Genomic DNA, 24,569 nt, shown 5'->3' with positions numbered 1-24,569 from the left:
TTATCTAAGGTCAAAGATCTATGATTTAAACTCAGGTTTGAAAGATTCCAAAATCCATTCTTTTAACCAATATATCAGCACAGGTTGGATCCTATGTTATACCGTGGGATCTTCTAAATGATATCCATTTCTGTTTTGTTATTGTGGTGTTAGTGATATGAATTCACATTTTAATGGAGATGGCTTATCTCCCACATTAGATTATAACTGCTATGAGCTCAGAGATTGTTTTATACTTTTCTATTTCCTACTCTGTGAAATACAGGCTGTGAATTGTATAGGTCTTTATTTGTTCAATTAGAGGTGATCTTCTGAGCCCTACTTTTTATAAACTTGATTTGTTTTCTTTTCTTTTTTTAAAAAAAATAAAAGATGACCAGTAAGGGGATCTTAACCCTTGATTTGGTGTTCTCAGCACCACGCTCAGCCAGTGAGCTAACCGGCCATCCCTATATAGGATCCGAACCCGTGGCCTTGGTGTTATCAGCACCGCACTCTCCCGAATGAGCCACGGGGCCGGCCCTTGATTTGTTTTCAAGTGACTTATTAAAGAATATAATCCAAAGAAAACACACTATTTCCCTACAGCGACTCTTAAGATTAATTTTTTTTCTCTTTGAGTTAATAGCTGGAAGGAGCAAAAACATTTTTTCAGTTTAATGATTTGACGTTTGCTATTTTAGTGTCAATATTAATAAATATTCCTTTCCAGACACTTCTTTCTCATCTTATTAATGCTTCTGGCCATTTTTCATTGTATCAGCTTTTAGGTAACAGGCTAATAATAAGCAGATGGTTAAAAACAAGAATAGAAAATCTTGGAAGGTGCTTATAATACCTACTTATACCACTTGAAAATATTAGTTTGACATTTCACAGGAAGTGATGCTTATTAAGTAGTATTCCTTAAATACTTAGCAAATAATAAGGCCTACCAGTAATTTTTCTTAAATACCATGTTAATCTCAGACATGCCCAGTCTGTGGTCATCTTCCAAATCTGCTTCCTTGCCCGCATAATTGAAATTTGCTCCCTAGGGCCAGTGCAGGTCTGGCCCCAGCTCACTCTCAGCTCCCATAGTTATACCAGCAGCTCTATGTGAGCTCTAATTTCCCAGGGACTTGAAGCATAATCTGGAGATTCGTATTAACCTGACATCTATCTAAATCTATACAACATAGGTATAACTAGTCCTAATAATAAGAATTGAGATTAAATTAGAACCAGGACATATGGTCTCTAAACTTTGACAGAATAGACCATCTAGAGCAATAGTTCTTAAACCTCCTTTCAGGAATTTGTTAAAAATGTAGATGCCTGGAGCCCTTTCTCAGTCTTATCAAACTAGTTTCTTGGAGTGGGGCCCAGGCACCTGTAACTTTAATAAGCACCACAGGTGATGAGATGCTCACCAAAGTGGAGCACATCATTTCTTCATCCACTCGACAAACATTTAATGAATGCCTTCTACTGAAATACACAAAATTTAGAATATAAACACACAGTATCTTTTTAGTATTATTTCTTGGATCACAAACTAACAAACAATTTGAGAAAAAGGACCATGATCTATGTACTTATTATTATTTTTTTGGCAGTGGGCCAGTACAGGGATCTAAACCCTTGACCTTGGTGTTATCAACACCACACTCTAACCAACTGAGTTAACCGGCCAGCCCCATGATCTATGTTTTTAAAAAATACTTCACTTTCACTCTCATCCCTATACACAACACCCAGCTGGGTGTACAGTAGGAAAAAGTTGCATTGTTTTGCTTACCAATCCCTCAAGTAAAATATGTAGATACATCTTCAGCTGCTGTTTCAGAGCATACTTCTAAACCTGGACTCTCTAGGTGTTCTTCTAAGGAATCTGCATAAATTGTGTGTGTGTGTGTGTGTGTTTCTAATTCTGCATGAGCCTATATAGCAAGACTTTAACCACAGCATTAAACTTTTGTTTTGAAGTTCTGTTATGAACCCAGAATAAAATATACAAACCAGAAAATGTTTATCAAGAGCAGGGAAGCCCCCTCTACTCCCATATCCTATCATCTCAACAAGTATACTCTTCTTTCACTTCTCTGTCCTGCAAGCCTCATTTCTCCTCCATTCTCACATCACCTCTGTTCTCTAGTAAATATTCAAGTAACTGAGGGCCACCTGACTGACTATTTTGAACCAGGAACTTACTGACTATTTTGAACCAGGAAAAATGCTTCTCAAACTTTGTTTATCCTGAAATCACACATGGTATAAATGGGCATGTAAACTCTCTCCTCGATCGCCAGAGCTGGGAAGGATGCGTTCCAGATGTGTTACACCCTTTCTGTGGTTTGAGTCTTAAGGGAAGCATCAGAAGAAGCACGGCACGAAACTGGCAGTGACCAAGGGACACCAGTGCAAATGGGCTTCTTCTGAGGGAAGAGTTCCAATATGACAAACGTGGCAGATGAGTCCATTCAACATTTGGGGAATAAATCACTCTTTCAACTATGTGCTCTCACCCACATCTGACTTCATGCTGATGCAAAGGGGAGAATGGTATCTCAGAACTCCTTTTGTTGGGCATGGGAGAGTAGGAAAGTGGTGGAGGGGAACTAAGACACACTGAGGAACCCACTAAAGAGATGATGGGGTACAAGCTGTTGCCGGCATATCAGCACACAGCAAACTCTCCAGGGTCCTTCACCACCTGTGAATGAGGCAGAAAGACCAGCAAAGAAATAAACTCACTGCAGTGGTGTGCAATGGGCTGACTTTCCCACCAAATTCTCCATGACCTTAAATATTTCCCTACCTGCTCTCTATAAACTCTTTACAATAACTCAACGATTCCTTTCCTTGTCTTAGAAAAATACAAATTTGGGGCCAGAAAAACCTAAGTCTTTGATCAACAAGCACAAGCAAAAAGTCACAGCCATGGAAAAGCATTCCTTACTTACCAATTTTGTGACGTCTTTTACATTATTAGTCACACGATTCCCGCAGATCCCTTTAGTTTTGACGAGAGGATTAAATAGGAGCAGTTGAAGATAAAAGCAAGTGATAATCCAAGTCTAAATGAAAACAGAAAAATTGCTTGGTGACCATCCATTAAATCTCTAGTCATGTAAACTATTAACATATCATGCCTTGATGTGGGAAAGGCCAATCTGCTATATTTTTTATAAAAAAGCTGTTGGCTTAAATACAACTAAATGCTAGGCATTCAAACTATGATTATCAAATGTTTAAAAAACTCTCAGTTAAAATCTGGTTTGAATTATTCTTTCAGTGACATTATTGTTAACTTTTGTCAAAAGCTTTCTGCAGCCAATTTCCGAATGGCAATTAGGGATGACTTGTAGCAACATGTGACAGACTTATTTAGTGTGTCTTCTAAAAACTAGGGAATGCATAATATTCATACCTTAAGGCACCAAAAGAAAGTTTCTTTTGCTACTTTAAACACAGATTGTTTGACAAGTAGCAGCATAACTCCTGAATGGTGCTTTAATACAATCGTACACCAAGTTAAAATGAGGAAGAAAGGTGCATTTTAGATCTAAGACAGAATTTAACCTAATTTGTGAGACATCAAAAGAATTATTGCTTTATTCTTTTGAATGATAGCTTTTTAGTCACTTAATAAGGAAAATATTTCGTTGGCCAATAGGAAGACACTCTTGAACCCTAGCAGGAAGTAATCTCTCTTATACACATGCACACACACACACCCCCACACACATCTTTTTGAAAATAACACTTTCTATCATGTATTATAGTGACTTATTTACTTTATTGTGACATTTTTCCTTAGTACACAATACTTTAGAGCTTTAAGTACTTGGGCATCTGATTTATTTTTTAGTATCTTTACAATACAGAACCACAGGACCTTGCATATAAAAAGCCCTGAATAAACATTTGCTGGATGAATCAGTGGTCAAAGTAAAAACATATTTTAGTGCTCTAATTCATAACCGTTTGTTGAACATGTATTATGAGACAGAGACTGTACCAGTCACTACAGAAACAAAGACAATGCAGAGGCCCTTGAAACTCAGAGGTATGTAAATAAATAACACCCACACCTTGTAATAAATGCTTTGGGAATACAGAGGAGGAAACAATTAATCAATTACTCCTAAGGGGGAGAACCTGTGGCAGGAAGACAGTGCCAAGAAAAGCCAGGGAGAAAATATGACTCTGGCTGGATTTTGTAGGACATGGAGGAGTTTTCAAGGGTCAACAAAGATGAGCATTCCAGGAAAAATAGCCTGAGTAAAGGCATGGAGATGTCAAGATATTTAAAAACATTTGAGATTTCTTTTATGAACTAACATCCAAAGGAATCTTTAAGTAATTACACAAAAGCCCAGATGCACGTGACTAGAAATCTTTTCTATTTATGCAACTAGTCATGTGCCAAAAGGAACTGGAGTATTATTTTCAATTAATATCAGCACACTAATTAGATATTGCATGAACCAAATGATAATTATCATTTGCTAAGATTTTTAAGACTACAATGCTACTTACATGGATTTTGTGGCTTGAAAACAAAATTAAAACCTTTTACTCCTTTACCATTGTGGTCTATTTTAGCAGTAATCATGCTTAATTTTATTTAAGGTTACTTTGAGCACTGTGGGGTCACATTTTACAGTATTGTCTCCTTTGGACCACAGTGAAGACTAAATTGTGTAAATGATTTATTTGGGGGATTCCTCTTTTTGGTCAATCCTAACATATAACATCTCCCCTAATAACACAGTCTTCCTTCACATATGTAAATATAATTTACTAAAACACAGCTTTCTTTGACATTGTCACTGCAAAGAAGTAACTCTCCTTGAAATGTATTTCTCCAAGGCCCTCTTTCCTGATATGATTTGGGAAGCCTCCCTAAGGATCTCTATAATTGGAGAATCTCACTAATAACCATCTTCATATTCTAGGCTCTAGGAAATATAAAGGCAAAAATTGTTACTTGTCTTTACCATGCCTGATGACTGGCATTGAATAAATACTAAAAGAAACATTTGTCCATTCATTCATTTGACAAATATTTATTGAGCACCTAGTGTGTGCCAAGCATTGTTCTAGATGCTAGGGCTACATAAATGAACAAAAAGACAAAATCCCTGTTCTCATGAAGCTTACCTTTTAGTGAGGGAAGACGAACCATAATTGACAAACATAAGTAACAAGGTTATATAGTCAGAAGATGTTAAGGACTATGGAAAAAGAAAAATTAGAGCAAGGTAAGGAAGGTTGGGCTTATAGTGCCTACTCTGATCTATTAGCAGCAGTAATCTTAGGGTCAGATTGACAGTCACACTCAAGAGACACCACAGGCTTTACCAAGCTCCAAGGGTACTACTGAGCTTTAAGAAAAGATTCAGGATAGGCAGTAAAAGAGCGGGTACAGAACCAGCATCACAGATGTCACCTGACTCCCAGACTGTCTCTAGTGTCCACAAACCACTGCACACTTGGGACATGAGTGGCAATGACAGATGACGTTGGGTAAGCAGGACCACTCCTTCAGCTTATACCTTGCTAGTTAAGTAGCCCTTTCAGAGCATGTGATGAGCTTCTGTTCATTTTCCAGAGCAGTTCCCTCCATCTGTACCAGTCACAAAAATAAAGTACATATTGGTGCTTGTTCTGCTACCTAGTAACTTCAGCTGGATTCTCTGGATGAAGTACAGGTATGCAGACACTTCTCGAGTTCCTGTTGCAAGGAGGATTATAGAAAACATAAAATCCCTAGACATCTCTGAGTCTAAAGGAAAAACCACAGAACTAGCCATTACCTCTTTCCCCCTGGAGACTGCAGAATGAGTGAAAACAGCTTGAAACTTTTAATAGGATGATTACTGGGTGCTTCATTGAGAAGGCAATATTTTACCAAAGATTGGATGAAACTAAGGAAGTGATACATGCAGATATCCGTGGGAACAGTACTGTAGACAGAGAGAAAAGCTGGTGCCAAGGCCCTAAGGTCTATTTAAGGAATCTTCTTTATTTAAGGAACAGCAAGAGTAAACTCAGGAGCAGTAGAATCTCATGATGTCAGAGAGAGAATGGAGATGCCAGATCATGTAGGGTATTGTAGCCCACTGCCTAGACTTTGACTTTTAGTGTGAATTAAATAGAATTCATTGCAGAATTTTGACCAGAGGAGGGATATGAACATACTTCAAAATTAAAAACTAAACTAATTAAAAGATTTCACTCTGATTGCTGTATTCAGAACAGATTTAAGGGTAACAACAGGTAGAAAAAAAAAAAAAAACAGAGACCAATTAGCAGTTATTGCTATAATCCAAACAAGCAAGGGTTGCAGCAATGAATTGACTGGAAGTGGTTAGATTCTGGACATCTTCTGAAGGCTGACCCAAGAGGATTTCCTGACAGAGTGTAATTTAAGAGAAAGAGTCAAAGACAACTCCCAGGACTTTGGCCTGAACAACTGGAAGGATGCTGTTGCCACCAATGGATATGGGAAAGGCTGGGGGTACAGAGGGTTTGGGGGCAGATCAGGAGTACAGTTTCCAGTATGTTAAGTTTGAAATGTCTTTCAGATATTCCAGTGATTATATATACCAAGTCAGGATATTTAAATCTGGATTTAGGAGGGAGGTTTGCACTGGATGTATGAGAGCCCTCAATACATAAATGAAATTTTAAGCAAAAGAGTGGGTGAGATCACCAAGGGAGTGGACAAAAGTAGAAAAAAGAATGAAGGACTGAGCATCCGATGCAGCTCTAACCTCAAGAAGTCTGGCAGAAGAGTTAGAACCCTTAAAGGAGCCTGAGAGGGAGAAGCCAAATGATCATAGGAGAAAGGCAAGTTAAAAAAAAAAAAAAAAAGTTAAGGAGCAGGAGTCAAAGTATGTCAAATGCTGGTAATAGGTCAAGTAAGATTAGGACTGGATACAGCAACATAGAGGTCACTGGTGACATTAACAAGAACATTTTTGTTCACACAGGATGGGAAAATGCCAGTCTGGAGTGGGTTTAAAAAAGCACGAGAGGAGATTAACCAGAGAGTACAGACAGCTCTTTTCAAAGTTCCCTTGAAAGGAGAGCAAATAAACAAACACATAAATAAATAAAAACAAAATGGGGAGGTAGCTGGCAGAGAATTGGGGATGAAGAGAGTTTAATTTATAAGATGGTAGAAATACCAGGATGTCTGTATGCCCATGGGGATGATTCAGTAAAACGAAGCAACTGGTAATCTAGGTCAGAAGAGAGCGAACTGCTTGAACGACGTCCTTAAGTAGACAAGGAGGAGTGAGATCGAGTTCTCAAGTAGAGGGTCTGGTTTTAAATAGGAGTATAGTTAATCAAGGCTATAAGGCAGGATATTGGAACATGAGTGCAGATGCTAGTGAATAAAGCTAAAATTTATTGAAACATTTACTATGTATTAATCTTCTTGCATATCTAATAGCAAACAAAATTTAACTTTCACATATTCTAATTTTAAAGATAAAGAAATCGAGGTACATAGAGATTTGGTGACTTCTGAGTGGTGAAATCAGAATGTAAATCCAGGTCTACCCAATCCTAACTCCTGTCCTTGTAGCCACCCCATATTGTCCCAGCACTCACAGAAATTGGTTAGACCTTTTATGAGGATGTTAATATCTCTAAAACTGATAATTTTGCAAATATCAAGTATACGGAGATAAATTTCTTCCATATTCCATGCCACAGCTGAATATTCTACATTATTCAAATTGTCATAACTTCAATATATGTCCTTTGACAGTTGCTTAAAATATATTAAAACACCAATATCTGTAAAGATATGATTTTGCTCATTTTACAGGAATCTATTTGGTCCTGGCTAAAATTTCTTTCTATGTTAACTAATGACATTCAAATATCCCTGAAAAACTTGCATTTCCTGAAGTACTTTATTTTAAAGCTATTATCATTAAACTCATACTGTAACTTAACTTTGCATATATATTGCTACCATTAAGGAATATTTCCCTTTTTTAAAATTCAAGAACTAACTCTGGCATAGCTAAATATAAGGACAGAGGAGCAGTCACGGTAGAAATACTGAGAATTCTGCACAGAAGGAGTAAAACCTGCTTCATCAGGATTCTCAGAAGAGGGCTGAAATGCAGAGCTTCCTTCTTTATGTGGAAAAGAAAATTTTCAGTATTAATTATTCTATACAGAAATCTTTCTAATATATACCACACACAAGTCCTTTAAACTGTGGGTAGAAATATTACACTTTGCTTTCCTTTGATGATTCAGGTTCATCAAATAAAAGGAAAACTTGCAAATCATCTCGGTTAGGTGGTTGTGCCTGCTCTCCTCCAAGTAGTTCCAAATCACTGTACTTGTTTGAATGACTGTGTTTAAAATTTTATTTTAGTTTTTGTTTGTTTGTTTCTTAGTTTTCCTGTTTCTCCCAGACAGTCAGGTCATCCCTCGTAACACATTTTTCCTGCTAACATGCTTATTTCCAGCTTCCTGTAGTCGATGGTGAGCACAACATGTGGCCCATGATGGGCCCTTATGGTAAGTGGGAGAATGGCCCCCAAAGATGCCTAGTGTCCTAATTCTTGGAACTTGTACACGTATTGCCTTATATGGCAAAATGGACTTTGCAGACAGGATTAAGTTAAGGACCTAGAGATGGGGAGACGATCCTCAGTTCTCTAGGCTCGATCTAATACTGCCATTTGCAACAACATGGATGGACCTTGAGAGAATTATATTAAGTGAAACGAGTCAGGCACAGAAAGAGAAATACCACATGTTCTCACTGATTGGTGGGAGCTAAAAATAAATAAATAAATTCACACACACACACAGACACACACACACACACACACACACACACACACACACACACACCAGGGGGGGAGAAGACACAACAATTACAATTCCTTGAAGTTGACACGACAAGCATACAGAAAGGACATTGCTAGGTGGGAGGGGGGAGAGGGAGGAGGGAGGGAGGTTTCGGTAATGGGCCACAATAATCAACCACATTGTATATTGACAAAATAATATTTTTAAAAAATAATAAATAAAATCAATAAATAAAGAGGGGGGAAAAAAATGGAGACTCTTTCCCGGCTCTGGTCAGAGAGAGATGCAATGATGGAAGAAAGGTCAAAGAGATGTGGCATGAGAAGGTCTTGACTCATCAGTGCATGGAAAATGGAGGGAAGGCGTCAGGAGTCAAGGAATGCAGGAGGCTTCTAGAAGCTAGAAAAGGAAAGTAACACAATCCCACCAATACCTTTAACTTGGTACACCCCATTTTGTACTTCTGATCTCTAAAACTATAATATAATAAATTTGTATTGCTTTCAGTCACTAAATTTGTGGTAATTTTTTACAGCAGCAATAGAAAAGTAAAACAGAGTCTAATAAACACACTTTCTGAATGAATGAATGAATGAATGAATTGTGTAGTACAGTGATGTTCAAGCCATTCTGGGCAAGGAAAATGAGCTCTGCCAGAATTCTAGGCCCCCAACCCGTATTTTAAGCAAAGCAGCTCAGTTTTTCTCAGTTTTATTTGTTCAGGCCTCTGAGTAAGATTTTGTCTGAACAAAGGTTTCCAAGGGCAAGGAAAAAAACAAAATAAAACACGCATTTGGAAATCATGAGCAGAACACGGATCCAGAAAACCTCCAAGACCCTTACTGTGTGACCTCAAACGAGTCAGTTAGTACCCCTGAGTATCTGTGCATTAGCCTATAAAATAAGAGTAGAAATAATTTTTGCCTTACCCACCTCAGGAACTGGTGGTGAGAATCAAATGAAAAAGTATTCAAACTACAGGTGCTATGCAATTATTCATTGTGTGGTTTTTTTTTAATGGGCTTTGCATTGGCTAGGAAACCAGGGAGACAAGTGCTTCAGAAATGTTTGAACAAAACAGTGTGAAAAAGGACTTTATAGAGTGAATCTTCCATGAACAGAGAGTATGATCTTTCATACGTGCATTTTTTTTTTTTTTTTCTTTTTCTGGCTGGCCAGTACAGGGATCCGAACCCATGACCTTGGCGTTACCAGCACCACACTCTCCCAAATGAGCAAGTGAGCTAACCGGCCAGCCCCTGCATATGAACATTTTGACACTGATTTTGGATTCAGATGCCTTTTTCAATTTAATTTTAGTTCTCAATTGTGTTTAGAGTAGCGTCAATAAATAGACAATTGACTTCCAATCAAGTGAGGTGTTCCAATAAATCAACAAAATATTTATCTTTGTTTTTTCTCTCTTCCTCTTCCTACAACTTCTGGAAACTCCAACTAGAGTATCTGGGTGCCTAAATGTGGGGGCGTGTGCACACACGCCTGCACACACCCTAATGGAGATAGAATGCTAAGCAAAATGTCCCTGTGTTTGTGACTTCTGCTCTAAAATGTATCCTTTCAGTTTGGGTAATCATTTCACTGTTTTTTCTGCAACATTCTCTGCGTCTGCATATGACATTTTTCTTTGGCTACTTTGTTTTAAGATCGTACAACTTTTCTTCTAGGTCACGCTCATTGTGTGATAACCTCTTATTTCAGGATAACCTTTCGTTGCACAGACACATTAAACTAGTCTTACTATCGGCAGTTCTTGATTTTTCTATTTAGAGGCATGCATCAAAAGTGTCCCCCACAAACTCCTCACAACACACAAAATTGTAGTAACCTTTTTATTGCTAAAAGTTGCCTTTAAGTTATTTACATGATATGAAAAAAAAAAAAAAAAGAAAGAAAGAAAACTAATGAGAAGTCTGTATGCACTGTTAGGACTAAGGCATGCAGTTAAAACAGTTCTGGAGTTGAAACAGTCCTGGTACAGGGAAGTAATAGTGACTAAATTTCATACTCAATTGTAAATGACAGATATAGCATTTCTTTTTATGGGAGTGGGTTTTAACAGTCACAGATAGTTCTAGAAAGGTACTTCAAAGAAGGGAGGAAAACCCTTACAAAATGATGAGGGTGAAGACTCCAAAGGCAAAGGTCTTATCCACTTCCCATTTGTGTTGAGAACCAACCTTAGCAGACTCCAGTGGGATATTCACCCAATCACCAATCCCTCCTGAACACAGAACTTTCCTTACAGTAAAAAGCAACATGTCAGGAAAAGGAGCTGCAAAGCCCCCTAAAGCAAACTATTTACTTGATCTGAACATGTGTTATAACACAGAAGTCACACTGCAGACTCCTTCCTTCAATAGAAGCTAACATGCATGCAGCCCAAGAACATCAGGGGAACATAAGCTGTTCCAGAAACCAGACGATTCCAATATTCTAAATTTAAAAAAAAAAAAAAAGAAAGAAAGAAAGAAAAAGAAACTCTTTTCTCTCTATGTATATAAGAAGCAATTTTAAAATATGCATTACCAGGGTCCACATTACAGACTTCACAAAGTCAAAAAGGTAGTAGAGTGTCACTTGTTTTCTTTATGCACAGACCTACAAAATGATATTATTCTAATACTGAGCAGAACAAAACAGCAGCTGCTGCCAAAAACAACATTCACCTTCTCTTTAATCTTGCATGTCAGCTATAGAAGCCGGCAGTTTGCCTTGTAGCCCAATGCGCTTTGGAAGAGAGCCAACTGGCTCAGCTATCCAGAGCCAGGAAAGCAAGTTACCAAGACACAGGTATAGTAATTAGTCCTCAGTTCAGGTCTTCTGAGGTCATATAAACCATATCTTTCAAAAATGATCTTGAAGTAGCCAGCATCAGGATTCCCATTTGGTGAATAACCATTTAATTCTGACTTCCTTCAGATTTTTTATCACTTAAAAATTTATCAATAAACATTATAAAGAAAATACCAGATCTTCTTACACAGACTCAAATTCTTCTCTAATGACTGTCTAGTCATGGCAAAGGGACAAAGGAAACATTTAGAAGATTCATTAGTTTTTAAAATTTTACTTCTATCAGTAAAGCAGATATTAACAGGATAGCTAAGTAAACTCAAACCAGCTTCAAGTCCAAATTGGTGCATTGAAATCTTGTGAAGATACTCTTTTACTTCTTTCCATCTAGATCCTTTTGTAAAGAAGTAAAATAAAAATATTTTAAAAATATGGGTGATCATTAAAATATGAGGTGAGTACACACTTCTAGCAAAAAACTGAAGATCCTAGAAAAAACTTGCTCGATATGAAAAGGCATGCATTGGCTTTAATGTGAGAGGGGAATTTAAAGATTTCAGAATATTCAATCTATGGGGAAGAAATGAGGGAAAAATCACCCTATGATAGTCAGTTCTCGTTCTATAGGTAAATGCTACTTAAAGGGGAAATAACTCAACATATATTGACTTCTAAGGGCCACACATAGGATGAAGAGTTTGCAGATATTATTTCATATAATTCTTTCATAAACCAGGTAGATATTATTATCCCATTCAGCTGGTAAGTAAAACAGGATTCAGAGAATGACTTCTTTACAGCCACCCTGCTAGTAAATTGCTAGGTTGGGTGTAAATCAAGACCTACACTATGCTTAAAAGAAATATACTGCGCCAGTCAGATAATAAAACTGATTTCATTTATATTTAATGAACTATTAAATTTTATTTAAAATGGCTATGTTGTGGAAGGCTTAAGGTCCATTTAACTGAAACAGTTTCTAATTGACACTACAATGTCAAATGATTATAGGTTGAAGTAAACAAGTAGTGCAGGTAAATCAAGTTACACTTAGCAGTAGCTTAAAAAAGTTTACATAGCTAGAGGGAGGGGAGAAACACAAAAACTAAAGAGATAAGTTGTTCTTTCTGATAAAAACTAAATTTGGTAGTTTCGGATTTCTAATAACATTATCCTGAGAGCCACTTACTCATTCAATAATAATGTAGTAGAACGTGGTACGTACATAAGATAGAGACAGAAGGGATATGGTCACTGGTCTCAGGAAGCTCAAGCTACTGGAGAACCCAGCAGGGTGGACTCTCTGAGAGAGGAAAGGCCCAGGTATTATAGCCAAACGGGGAGTAGAGGAGGAGGAGGGGCTCAGAGATACTTCTGGAAAGAGAATATTCTTCTAAGGGAGGTAGCCAGGTCAAAGGGAGCTGGGGAGAAGAACCCTGACAGAGGAAATAGCAGGTGCCCACGAAGTGAGGGGACAAGGCACTTTCATAGAATTTCACGTTTACGACACCATTGGAAATGAGTTTCAAGGAATAAGCAATAGTAGATGTGGCTAGAGAGGTATGCAGAGGCCCTCCCAATTTTGCTAACTGATTTGGATTTTATCTTTTTTTTTTTTTTTAAACACCGGAAATTTATTCTCTCACAGTTCTAGAGGCTAAAAGTCTGAGATCAAGGTGTCAGCAAGGTTGGTTTCTTTTGAGGTCCTCTCTCCTTGGCTTGTACATAGTATCTTCTCCAGGTGTCTTTACATGGTCTTCCCTATGCCTGTGTTCTAATCTCTCCTTATAAGGACATCAGTCATAAGACACTGGGGAGCCCCTGAAGGATTTTAAGCAGGGGAGTGTCAAGATCTGATTTATTTCTGAAAAGTTTATCAGGCATCTGAGTGAAGGATGGACTAGGTGATGGGAGGTGAAGAGCCTGGGGGCAGAGGACAGTCAGGAGGTCACTGAAGTCATCCATTGTGGACAAGGCGAGGACCTCAACTTGGGTAGTGGGAACAGAGAGCAACGCACAAGTTCAATGGAAGGTCCTGGTGACTGACATTAAGATGGTGGGGTAAAAGGGGGGAGGGAATGAGAAGCCAAATACATGAGGGACAAATCAGTTGATTGTGGGGTACGGCAGCCAATGGAAAAGAAAATACTAAAGGGAGGGTGCAATGAATAAAACAAGCACTAAAGGATGTTATATGATAATTGCTGAAGGGAACCTAATGGAGCTGACTTGCTGGGGACAGTTTCCATGGAGTGACAGAACTTAAATCAGACCACAGTGGATGGACTGCAGGAGTGAATGAACTTGAGGTAATTTCAAGGTGATACTATTACAGCTTGCCAATAAAGGAAGAAGAGAGTGAGTAATATCCAGAAGGGATAGAAAGTTCACTTTGGTCTCAGTAGAAGGAAAGAGGCAGCTTTGAAAGAGCGGGGCTAAAATGATAAACTAAACCTTTCTCTTTCTTAAATGGCCTAGGCATAGGAAACAACTCGCCTGTGATGAATGACAACTAGGTGAGCACAGAGGCATCGACCCTGTGTAAAAATCCCTGGAAAGGACTATACCTCAAGCTAGAATCTAGCACCTGAGTGTTCAAGTTTTGCTGTTATCATTTTCATAGCAACATGTGATAGAATAAAAATTTGTGCCAGCAGTATGGATTATTTCACTCATGACGATGGTAAAAAATATAGGTCTTTAACTATTCATAAGTATAGCTCTTTAGCACTTATATATACCAAAGTAAAGGGGAAAAAATCCCCCATACAGTATAATTCATTTAATTTTAGGGAGATACTAGTTAATGGCTAATTCTAATCAATTTTATGAGGATGATGATATTTAACAAACTGAAATCGTCTAGAAAACTGATGGATGCTAGCTAAATTTTGAACCCAGTTTTGCATATCTGTTACCAATTCTTTTTTGCTATAAGTGTGTATTTCCAAAAAAATAAGAGAAACAGTCCCCCAACATTGCAAAAGTACAAAAATATAGTAAAACAAAAACAAAAACAAAAAACATGACAGTTCTGAAAACCACATACCCATCTTCAGCACTGCATGGACACAGTTTCTCTTTGGGTGGCATTGTTCACTCTTCTGCCAATTAGTTGCTCTTAAAATTGAACCACCGTGATATGCAAGAATCTGATTGTTATAGCTCTCCAAAAACAGCTACAAAAACCTAAATCATAATTTATACTCTTTCAAATATGTGACTCGCTTCTGAAGTGTAATCTCATGTAAATCAAAAGCATTGCAATTCTTCAAAATCTCTAAAATCTTTTGAACTCCAAACAATTCAGTGGTAGAAAATGTGTGTAGGTTTCAATTGCCATCTGATCCCATGTGCCAAATCTGAGACTAAATATCTAAACTTCCTAGAACTTCTGGTGTTTTCCTCTTATGGATGTAATTAAATGTGCTCAGATGTATTGTCGGATCAGCTACTGAGTCTGACAAGTTTGGTCTCATAGGGCCTTTAATGTTTAAAAAAACTTAATTTGAGGAAGCAGCTCAGGAAATCAACAAGGTTTTTTTTTTTCCCCCACCTGGATTTTTTACCACATTAAAATAAACTAAATCTTTGTACTCTGTATTAACTGCTTCCAAATTTCATCAGCTCCTTTGGGGTTAAAGGCACGAGCTCAAAGAACATTCACCATCTTGATCATTTTCTCCATTACATCAGATGGCAAGCCTAATTTGCAAAGGTCATGGAATTAGCTTTCCCGATTATGGGATGTGTGCTGGACATACCAACTGCATTTTGTTGAATTGAATAAACTATGGAAATGTTTCCCCCTTTCTTTGAAGTTCCCCCAACTGAAACAAGGAGAGTCGGCTATGTTATGTTTAGATGAAAGTGTAACCTGGGGTGCTTACTTCCATATGAGTATCATATGGAATCCAAATTTATGAGGGTGCATCTCAGGAATGTGCATTTTTAACAAGCCCTACATGTGATTCTTACGTACTCTCTAATGTCTGCGACATACTATTTTAGGTAGCTCATGGGAGCTATATCCTTAGGGAAAACAAACAAAAATGTCTAAAAAGGTATACAAGGTTACACTTGGTTCAAGGGCTATATGTTAATTCCTTCAGATTTAGAGTAACTTGATAAAGAAAAGTTAAGTGTAGTGAGTGTGGAGGATACTGTGGATTGGCTCTTTCAATTCCCATCCTAACACTTTCCTAGCATATCCTTCTGCACTATGGTGGCTGGAAAGCTAAAAACTGCATTTCTCAGACTCCCTTTAAGTTAACTAGGGTTGCGGATGTGACTTAGGTTCTGCCAATTAGGCACAACTCCACGAGATTTGATATGGGAAGGAAATACTCATATTTGAGAAGAGAGGCTGGATACTGGGCATGCATTTTGTTGGCTTGGGTTGTATTGGGGGACAGTAAGACTCTGCACTCAGCAGCAGTAACAGTTGCCTGCACTGGCTGTCACAACTTTATAGGCTGCAGTGGACTTAACTGGGTTCTGAGTGCTGGGAGTGTTCTGAAGCTCAACCTATGGTCTGCTCCTTCAGCACTTCCAATGGTTTTTATAAACCATCAAATGCAGTACAATATACTCCTTTCTGTTTTAAACTAGCTAGAGTGGGTTATATCATCTGCAACTAAACCCTAAGCAAACCTGAGAGAAAAGAACCAAATTATTGAACACTTTTCCCCTAAAAATTGGTCTAAACTTTCTTTAGGAATTTTCCATTAATGTTACATGATTCAAATTGTAAAATAAGGATCATTAAAAAGTTTTTAAAAAAACAATGTTTGATTAGCAATCCATAAGAGTTTTAATCCAATTCTACCACCTGAAGCACACCTTTGACATGCCTGAGATGTATTCCTCTGGAAACAATACAGTTCGGATGCAGGTTCATTCACATGCCTAGGACATGTTCCTCTGGTAATGATACACATCAATTGCAGGTTGATTGACATGCCCGGGACATGTTCCTCTGGGAACAATACATTTCAATAGCAGGTTCATTGCATATGAAGACGATGATGTTCAAAATAGGAGAACATCATCAAAGTAAGACATGCATTCATATCTTTGTTCTGTCACTTACATGCCATAACCCTGAACACATTATGTAACCTGTCTGAGCCTCAGCTTTCTCATTGTAATAACATGTCTTCAGATTTTTGAAAAGATTAAAGAATGTTATGTAAAGCACCCACAAGAGGATTGGCAGATACGGGAGATCATTACATAACTGTTAATACTATAGTTATTCTTTTATTAATAATAGTTAATAATTAGTTAACTATAGCTAGTTTAGTTAGGTAGCTCCAGTTAGTTCATAGTTAATGCTATAGTTATTATTTTATTTCTTAGTACTAATTCCTTAAATGTTAAATTCTAAAAGTTATACTAACGGTGAATGACACAATCCATTTTTCAAAATTTTATTTTATTTTTAATTGACACATAATAATTGTCTTTTTTGCTCTGCGTTCCCCCTAGATTAAAGATCAACATGGTAAGGTGATAAAAAGAGGTTGTGAAATTGCCCCCTTGGCTTAGATTTGGATCAGCTCTCCCAAAGCAGGCATGTTCATTTCTAGCTGGTGTAAAAGTGAGGCTGAATTGTTTGGGCAATGGGTGAATGTTAACCTAAGCTGCAGAGTTTCAAAAGTCAACTTCAGCTTCAGTAACAAATCCAATACAGCTTTAGAAAACAGAGTGGATTTACTCATGCACAGAGAAGTGGTATAGAGTATGGGGACGGGGAGGCATCGACTTGACAATCAGACTGCCCAAATTTTAATCTCTACTCTGCCACTTACCATCCTTGTGGCCTTAGTCAAGTTATTTAATCATTCTAGGCCTCAGTTTCCCCATTTGTAACACAGACATAATAATAGAACCTATTACACAGGCTCCTTGAGCATTAAATAGAGTTAGGCATGTAAGACATCTGACAAATAGCACAGTGTTGCTATGGCTATTATCATTGCTGCCTTTTCAACCACGCCTAGAACAAGCATCCCCAGTACTGTCATTTCCAAACTTGAAGGATGGTAGTTCAAACCAAAGATCTGGCCACCGTCCTTGATTATTCCCATTCCCCTATTTCCATATCTGGTCCATCAAGTACTATCATATTTTCATTTCAACCAGCAAAATAAATCTCAAAACTTTCACTTCTCTCGATCTCAACAAGTACACTGTAGCTTCTGCCAAGCTCCGTCACTCTTCCTGGAAGACTACAAGGATCCTCCAAACAGTGCCATCTTAGCTTTCACGCTTGCTGCTCAATTAGTGTGTTCTGGGATTATAAAATATCACCGCCTGCTTAAAATCAGCTAATTGCATTTTCATCACATTTGCCATAAGACTTGAACACCTGACGAAGGCCGACAGGGCCCTATGTAACAAAGACTCGCCCACCTCCACCGTCATTTCTTTCCAATCCCTCTCTCCCCACAGAGCCCCAGCCACATTGGTCTACTTTATGTTCCTGAAACACCCAAGACGTATTCCTGCCTCAAGCCCTGTGTATTTGCTGCTGGAGCTTTCTCCTTCTTGGGCTCTGCAAATGGCAAGTCCTTCTCATCTCATTCACAACTCAGATCAAATATCACCTTTGTAGAGAAACCTTCCCAAGTAACCCATCTTAAGGAGCCCCTCATATCATCTCATATATCATATCACAGTTTTTTTTCCCAATGAAGCACTTTCATTCTCAGAAATTATCTTGATACCCCAATTAGTTTACTCTTATCTGTTCCTCCCAACAAGAATATAAGTGGTATGAGAATGAGAATTATATAATTCACCATTATTACCTCTGTCTGGTCCTTATTCATAGTACATGTTCCTCCATGTTTGTGGATTGCATGCACTGCTAACTGCTACTAAATTATGCGTAAAAATGCTCCTTCAATCAAATTCTCTTTTACACAGCGCAGATCATGGTGGTGGCACTATCTAAATTTGTTTGAATAGAAAATAAACCCAGATATATAAAATGAAGCAGAGATGAAGTCTGGATAATGTACAATTCAATCTTCAGCAGATGTGTCCATATTTACAAAATGGAATTGCAACACCACCCCAGTTTTGCTTTTTGTCTTCTGCACTTGAGTATGAGTACCATAAGGCAGGGACTTTCTGTTTTGTCCTGGACTGTTTTGTCCAAAGTGGTTTGAGCAGTGCCAGATATGAAGAAGCCCCTCATAAATATTTTTTAAATGAATGAATGAAAGATAAACAGAAGCATTTTGCTTATCATTTGGGTATAAACCATTGCCATGCTTCTCTTGGGTCCAATAATTGCTAAATCCTGATGATGACAATTAGCTAAATGCTTCTCAGTTTGAACTTGTAACCATTTTCTTTGTAACTTTAATGCTTCTCTAGGTCCATGTAAATGGAAAATTAGGATATAAAAACTGGAGTAGATTGTAAGCTCCATGAAGAACAGGGACAATGTAACTGTTTTGCTTATTACTGTATCTCTGGCCTCCAGCACAGTGCCTTGACTGTAGTAAACGCCAAATAAACAATTTTAATAAACAAGCAGCCACTGGAAAATGCCCCTCCTGGTAGATGTGGCCAAAGTGTAATAAATAAAAGTGCTGACCTGGCTGTAATATCCCCAGAGCCCCCTCTCCGAACAAACCAGATAAGTTTGAGTTACTTTCCTTTACTGGCCCACCCAATAGAGGCATACTTAAAAAAAATGATAATAATAATAACTAAACAAAAAAACCTCCCACAGACCTAGAATGTGGACACTGTCCTGCAGTAAGTTCAATGCAAATCTACAATCCATACTACTTTATTTATAATTTAGTATAGTATGCAATTATAAATTTTTCCCTATCTCCCCAATGAGCTGCATTCCATCAAAATTTCTAAGGTAGCCATTCACAAAAAACTATTCGTGGTGATTCTGCACTGGAAATGCAGGCAGGGAATAAGATTTCACTTCGGGGACAGACACATCCAGAAGTGATGACATAAGTTAAGCTTTTAAATGCTAATCTTATCACATTCTTATCTGTCATCCCAACTAAAGCAGGCAAAAAAAATAAATAAATAAAAATGCTCACAGAACTGAATTCTTTTTATGCGAGCCAGACCCATTCCAACTTTGACTAAAAAACAAAACCAGCTACCTCCTCCTCAGTGTCACAGTGGCATAGTGCTCTCCTCTTATGTGACTTGTTTGTAAGAAGCAGAAAGTTGCATGCCAGACTTAAGAGCCAACTCAATGATACCCCCCCCACCACCAAATAGGCTGCATTATTGAGTTTTCATGCTAATGAGCATGACTAATTGGTAAGCTCCTTTATTTCAATTTTTCATCATGAGATCTACGGAGTTATGCTTAGCATTCTCTATAATACCTCTACATAGGAGGAAACTCTAAATTCATTAGAGAAAGGAAGATGTACAACAGAAGTAAAAAGGAGGTGAATTTTTACAATATATCAGGATAGGAGTGGCACTACACTTATTACTATTATTATTATTTTAAAGGTTCTGAGTTCAAAATCTTCTAAGTAAATGTAAATTATTTTGTGTTCTGAAATTCACCCTCTTAAAAGACCTGGGAAGATAATCAATTAAGCTTCCAAATTTAAAAACAAAAGAAGAATATGGAAAATGTACTTCAAGGCCTTAAGTCCCTAAATAACGCTGGGGGAAAAAACGGAAAGGAACTTTCTTCTCAGGGTAAGAAAGAGGGAGAGTGGGTAACCGTCTCAAGATAATCGTTTGGGTTTCTTTTCAAAGCAGCTGCTTTGCTGAGGAATCAAAAGAAGTTGCAGGAATAAATGTAAACAGAGAGACTGTTTGGATAGCAAAGAGAGTCTCTCACCATATGGGAGAGAATGAGGAGCAGCTTCCTCAGGAAATGAAGAGAGGGCCTCAAGAACAGTAGTATATTCAGCTAAATGAAATTCAAAAGATGGGACTCAGCTGCTGTATGGATTAAGTGCCAAATATGCACAAACCATTTCTGCACATTTAATTCATTGCTCAATTTTTGCATGTTATCTCCTCTTCTAATTTTTGGTCCTTTCAGAGCTTTAGTTTATAAATTGAGGCAGGATATAGACTTTGTTCTTTTTGATATAACGATATAAAACTTGAAAAGTTTTTTTGGTTCGAGAAATGTTAACTTTTCAGTGGTACACCTGAAATCAAGAAACTTACCTGATTAAAAAAAAAAAAAGGTAAACTAGTCCATGCTAGAAGATTGCATAATTTTTAAAACTTTACAACTTCGAAAATTTGGTATTAAAAGAGTATTCCCAAAATGAATTTTTTAAAGTACACAAAATCTCTGTAATGTTACTATACAGCATTGTATTGTATAGTAGTACTATTGCCTTAGGTCACTAAGATGGTGGCTTCTAATCATACATAAAATTTGAAAACATCATGTCTTGTTAATCCTCCAACTTTCTTCCTCCACACTTAAATAATCTCTGATCTTAAGTACTAACATGTTTTTTTTTGCTAAACTCCTGAACAATATCTCTCTTAAAGCCATAAATATCATTCAAATGAGACCACCTAAAACTTCTCGTGTTGTCATATTTATGTCTTTCAACACTTTGTAGACAGAGATGATACACGTCAGTATCTAAAGCCACACTACATCCTGTGCTTGTCTATCGCACTGGCTACCTACTAACCAGCACAAACTGTGGAAAGAAAATACTAAAGATAGCACCTTGAATGTGGGTGAGCTGGGAAGGAAGAATCCATTTGCTATATTTATAACAGTCTTAGTAATTTACATATTAAGAAAAACAGTACTAGTACCTCTCAAGGGATTAGGAACAAACAGATCAGGTTTGTTGACTGACAGTGGTAAGATGCTTAGCAACTTGCTCAGCCTCTCTTGAGCCCACATTCTTCTTGCGTAAAACAAAATAATCATACTCCCAACCTCATAGATGAGGAGAATTAGGGGAGATAAAGTGTGTAACACACACAGCTCAGGACCTGGCACACAGCATTACCATTGGAAATCAATATTTTCTTCATCATCATCAACAGTACTGTGTCCTAAAATCCTTTCTGGCTCTTAACCCCTTTATGTATCTTGAATCAGCAAGCTCCAACGGGCATTTGCAATTCAGCCTACTGTATTATTTCCTTAAAGAATAGCAAGCAACTGCCTCACCCTCTTCTTTTTTTAATTCACTGTCCCCACTCTCTTCTATTTCTACCACCCCAAGTGGCCCATTTGTCATTTCTCTCTCCAAAGTGAATTGCATTTGAACAATTTGTGTATAAGTGTGGGGATGGTGTTATCTGCACAAGCCACCTTCCTTCCAAGCCACTCTTCTTAGTGCCAACCCATGTGTCAACTGAGGTCAGCAGGCATAAAATTATTAAATACCCAGATCCATGCTTAGAATGCTGGTGGTTGTTTTCTTCAAAGATACATCTGACACGATTCATTAAACTCACAGTTTAGCTCAGAAACTCCTTACCAAGATTTTGACACCATGCCACTAGGTGGGGACACCAATGTGAGACTAAGCCAGGTGAGTAAAAAAATAATTTTAATATAATGTGATAAGTGATATAACTTTTTTTAAAGCTATAGGATCTCAGGGTAAGATCATTAAACACACTAGAGAATAAGGATGGGGAAGAAGGGCAAACTGATGTCAGGGAGGGCTTCCTAGAGGAGGAATCATCTGAACTACGCATATGAAGGGGCTGTCAGGGCCTTCGAGACCAAATGCAGCATGGTGGATATGCCACTGTACCTAGTTAGGTGACACTGAAATGAAATTTACCACTCAGGGATTGGTGGAGATAAGCAACAGCCAAACCACAGAGGACCTTGTATAGTGTGCTGAGGGTCTGGACTTTATCCTTCAGGTAATGCAAAGTCAATGGAGGATTTTAGCCAAGGTAGTGATATAGGCAGACTTCTGTTAATCAGTCTACATTGCATGCCTTAGAAAAAAATCTTTAATGGGCCGGCCTGTGGCTCACTCGGGAGAGCGTGATGCTGATAACACCAAGGCCATGGGTTCGGATCCCATATAGGGATGGCCGGTTAGCTCATTGGGTGAGCGTGGTACTGACAACACCAAGTAAAGGGTTAAGATCCCCTTACTGGTCATCTTTAAAAAAAAAAAAAAAGAAAGAAAAATTCTTTATAATTACAAAATCCATCGTTAGTTTTCTTAGACAGTGAAACGGACATCCTCAGAGGGACTAAGCCACATACCAATATCACTATCTGATTTTAGGACATGGATCTCCTGTGCTGTCAGTAAGTTCTTGTTCTGACTTTCCTGCATTACCCTTCCAATGTTAGGACACAAATTTTCAGGGAAAAGTGCAAAACTAAACCCTTTTTAAATCTAACTCTCTTCCTAAGCAATTTACAAAAAATACATGTCAATATTTCTGCCCCATTCTCCTCTGGGCCTTAAAAGAATGCACTTGCGCTTTTTGGGTTTTTTTTCAATATCTGAAAGAGATTTCACGTCTGTTTAGTCTTGGTTCATATTTTTGTGTTAGGTCCTATTCTGAACTGAACCCAAAGTTACTTCACACATTTCTGGTTTGATAAATTAATCAGTGAGGTGTCCAAAGTCAAAGATTCAATCAAGAAACTTTTACAAACAATCTTTAGGTTATAAAATGTTAGAAAACATAAGCTGTTTTCTCTCATTCATAAATGCTTTGAATAAGTCAGCACTCCGTCCAAAGGAACATAAAAGTTTAATGTTCTGTCAAAGAATGGAATGCTTGTTTACCTGAAGTAATGGACTGATAAAAGTACCATCTGTCTTGATTGATACAAAACTTACTCAAGGATTAACCTGGACAATCAAACCCTAAAACAGAATCACCAATAAGAAAATAAAAACTGAATTACTGATAGAAACACTTCCAAACAGTTGATTCTACACACCTATTAAATTCAATACATGTGGGGCAAAAAAACATAAACAAAAACAACTACCAAAAAACCTTTGAATGTAATAATGCATTTTACTTGATATTTTCCTAACATTTACCTAGGTTTTCTGGTATTTGTCATGGTACTAGCCCTTCTCATGTATTAGCTTATTTAATCCTCATAACCCACTTAGGAGTTAGACCCTACTATAAACCTTATTTTACAAATCAGAAAATCAGAATGTTAGAAGAATTAAGAGACGCAAAGACATGCAATTTGAAGAGGCAACTCCATATCTATGAGTCTCCAAATCTATTAATGATTGTACTACACAAAATTTAGTTTGAACTCATTTTGGAAGACATTAATTAACATAAAGATTTCATGTATTTGGAAAGTTTAAATTTTTCATCCCTCAAGGCTTAGAATAATAATAGAACCTTAGGCCTCTGACTAGAACACTATAGTCTGTAGAGCACTGCTCTATTAATTACTACCCCTCTTGACTCTGACAATAGCTTGTGAGGTATCCAAGATGTGTGTCAGCATCTGCTGGGGTATGAATGTCCCCTCAAGCTAATGCTGGAACTAAATTTCCAATATGGTAATTGAAAGATGGGGTCTTTAAGAGGTGATCATGAGAACTGTGCTCTTATGAATGGATTAATCCATTTCTGGCATAATGGGTTATCATGGGTGTAGACTGGTGGCTTTATGAAGAGAGCACAAAAATGTTCTTCCCCCCTCCTCACCATGTGATACCCTGGGTCACCATGGGACTCCGTAGAAACTCCTTACTGAGAACAAGGCCCTCACCAGATGTGTCCCCTGGACATTGGACTTCCCAGCCTCCAAAACTGTGAGAAATAAATTTTGGTTTTTTATAAATGACCCAACTTCAGGTATTCTGTTATAAGCAACAGAAAATGGACTAATACAGCATCCTTAGTTACAAAGGGGAATGCTAACCCCTGTCCAGACCCTTTATTAATCTCAGTTC

The 24,569-nt window shown here is 37.7% G+C and overlaps 1 protein-coding gene across 1 annotated transcript in view; it reads right to left on the bottom strand.

The window, feature by feature from the left end:
• KITLG (KIT ligand) overlaps positions 1–24,569 on the bottom strand; it is a 71,007-nt gene that overhangs the window by 35,196 nt on the left and 11,242 nt on the right. The window contains exons 3-5 of the mRNA XM_063115646.1: positions 7,182–7,271; positions 5,628–5,722; positions 2,946–3,059 (exon numbers count right to left, since the gene is read on the bottom strand). Of these exons, the coding sequence (XP_062971716.1) occupies positions 2,946–3,059; positions 5,628–5,722; positions 7,182–7,271 (299 nt within the window). The remainder of the gene's footprint in view (positions 1–2,945; positions 3,060–5,627; positions 5,723–7,181; positions 7,272–24,569) is intronic.

This window comes from Cynocephalus volans, chromosome 12 (genome assembly GCF_027409185.1).
Source record: "Cynocephalus volans isolate mCynVol1 chromosome 12, mCynVol1.pri, whole genome shotgun sequence".
Taxonomy (NCBI): Eukaryota; Metazoa; Chordata; class Mammalia; order Dermoptera; family Cynocephalidae; genus Cynocephalus; species Cynocephalus volans.
This window is presented reverse-complemented; position numbering and strand designations above follow the sequence as displayed.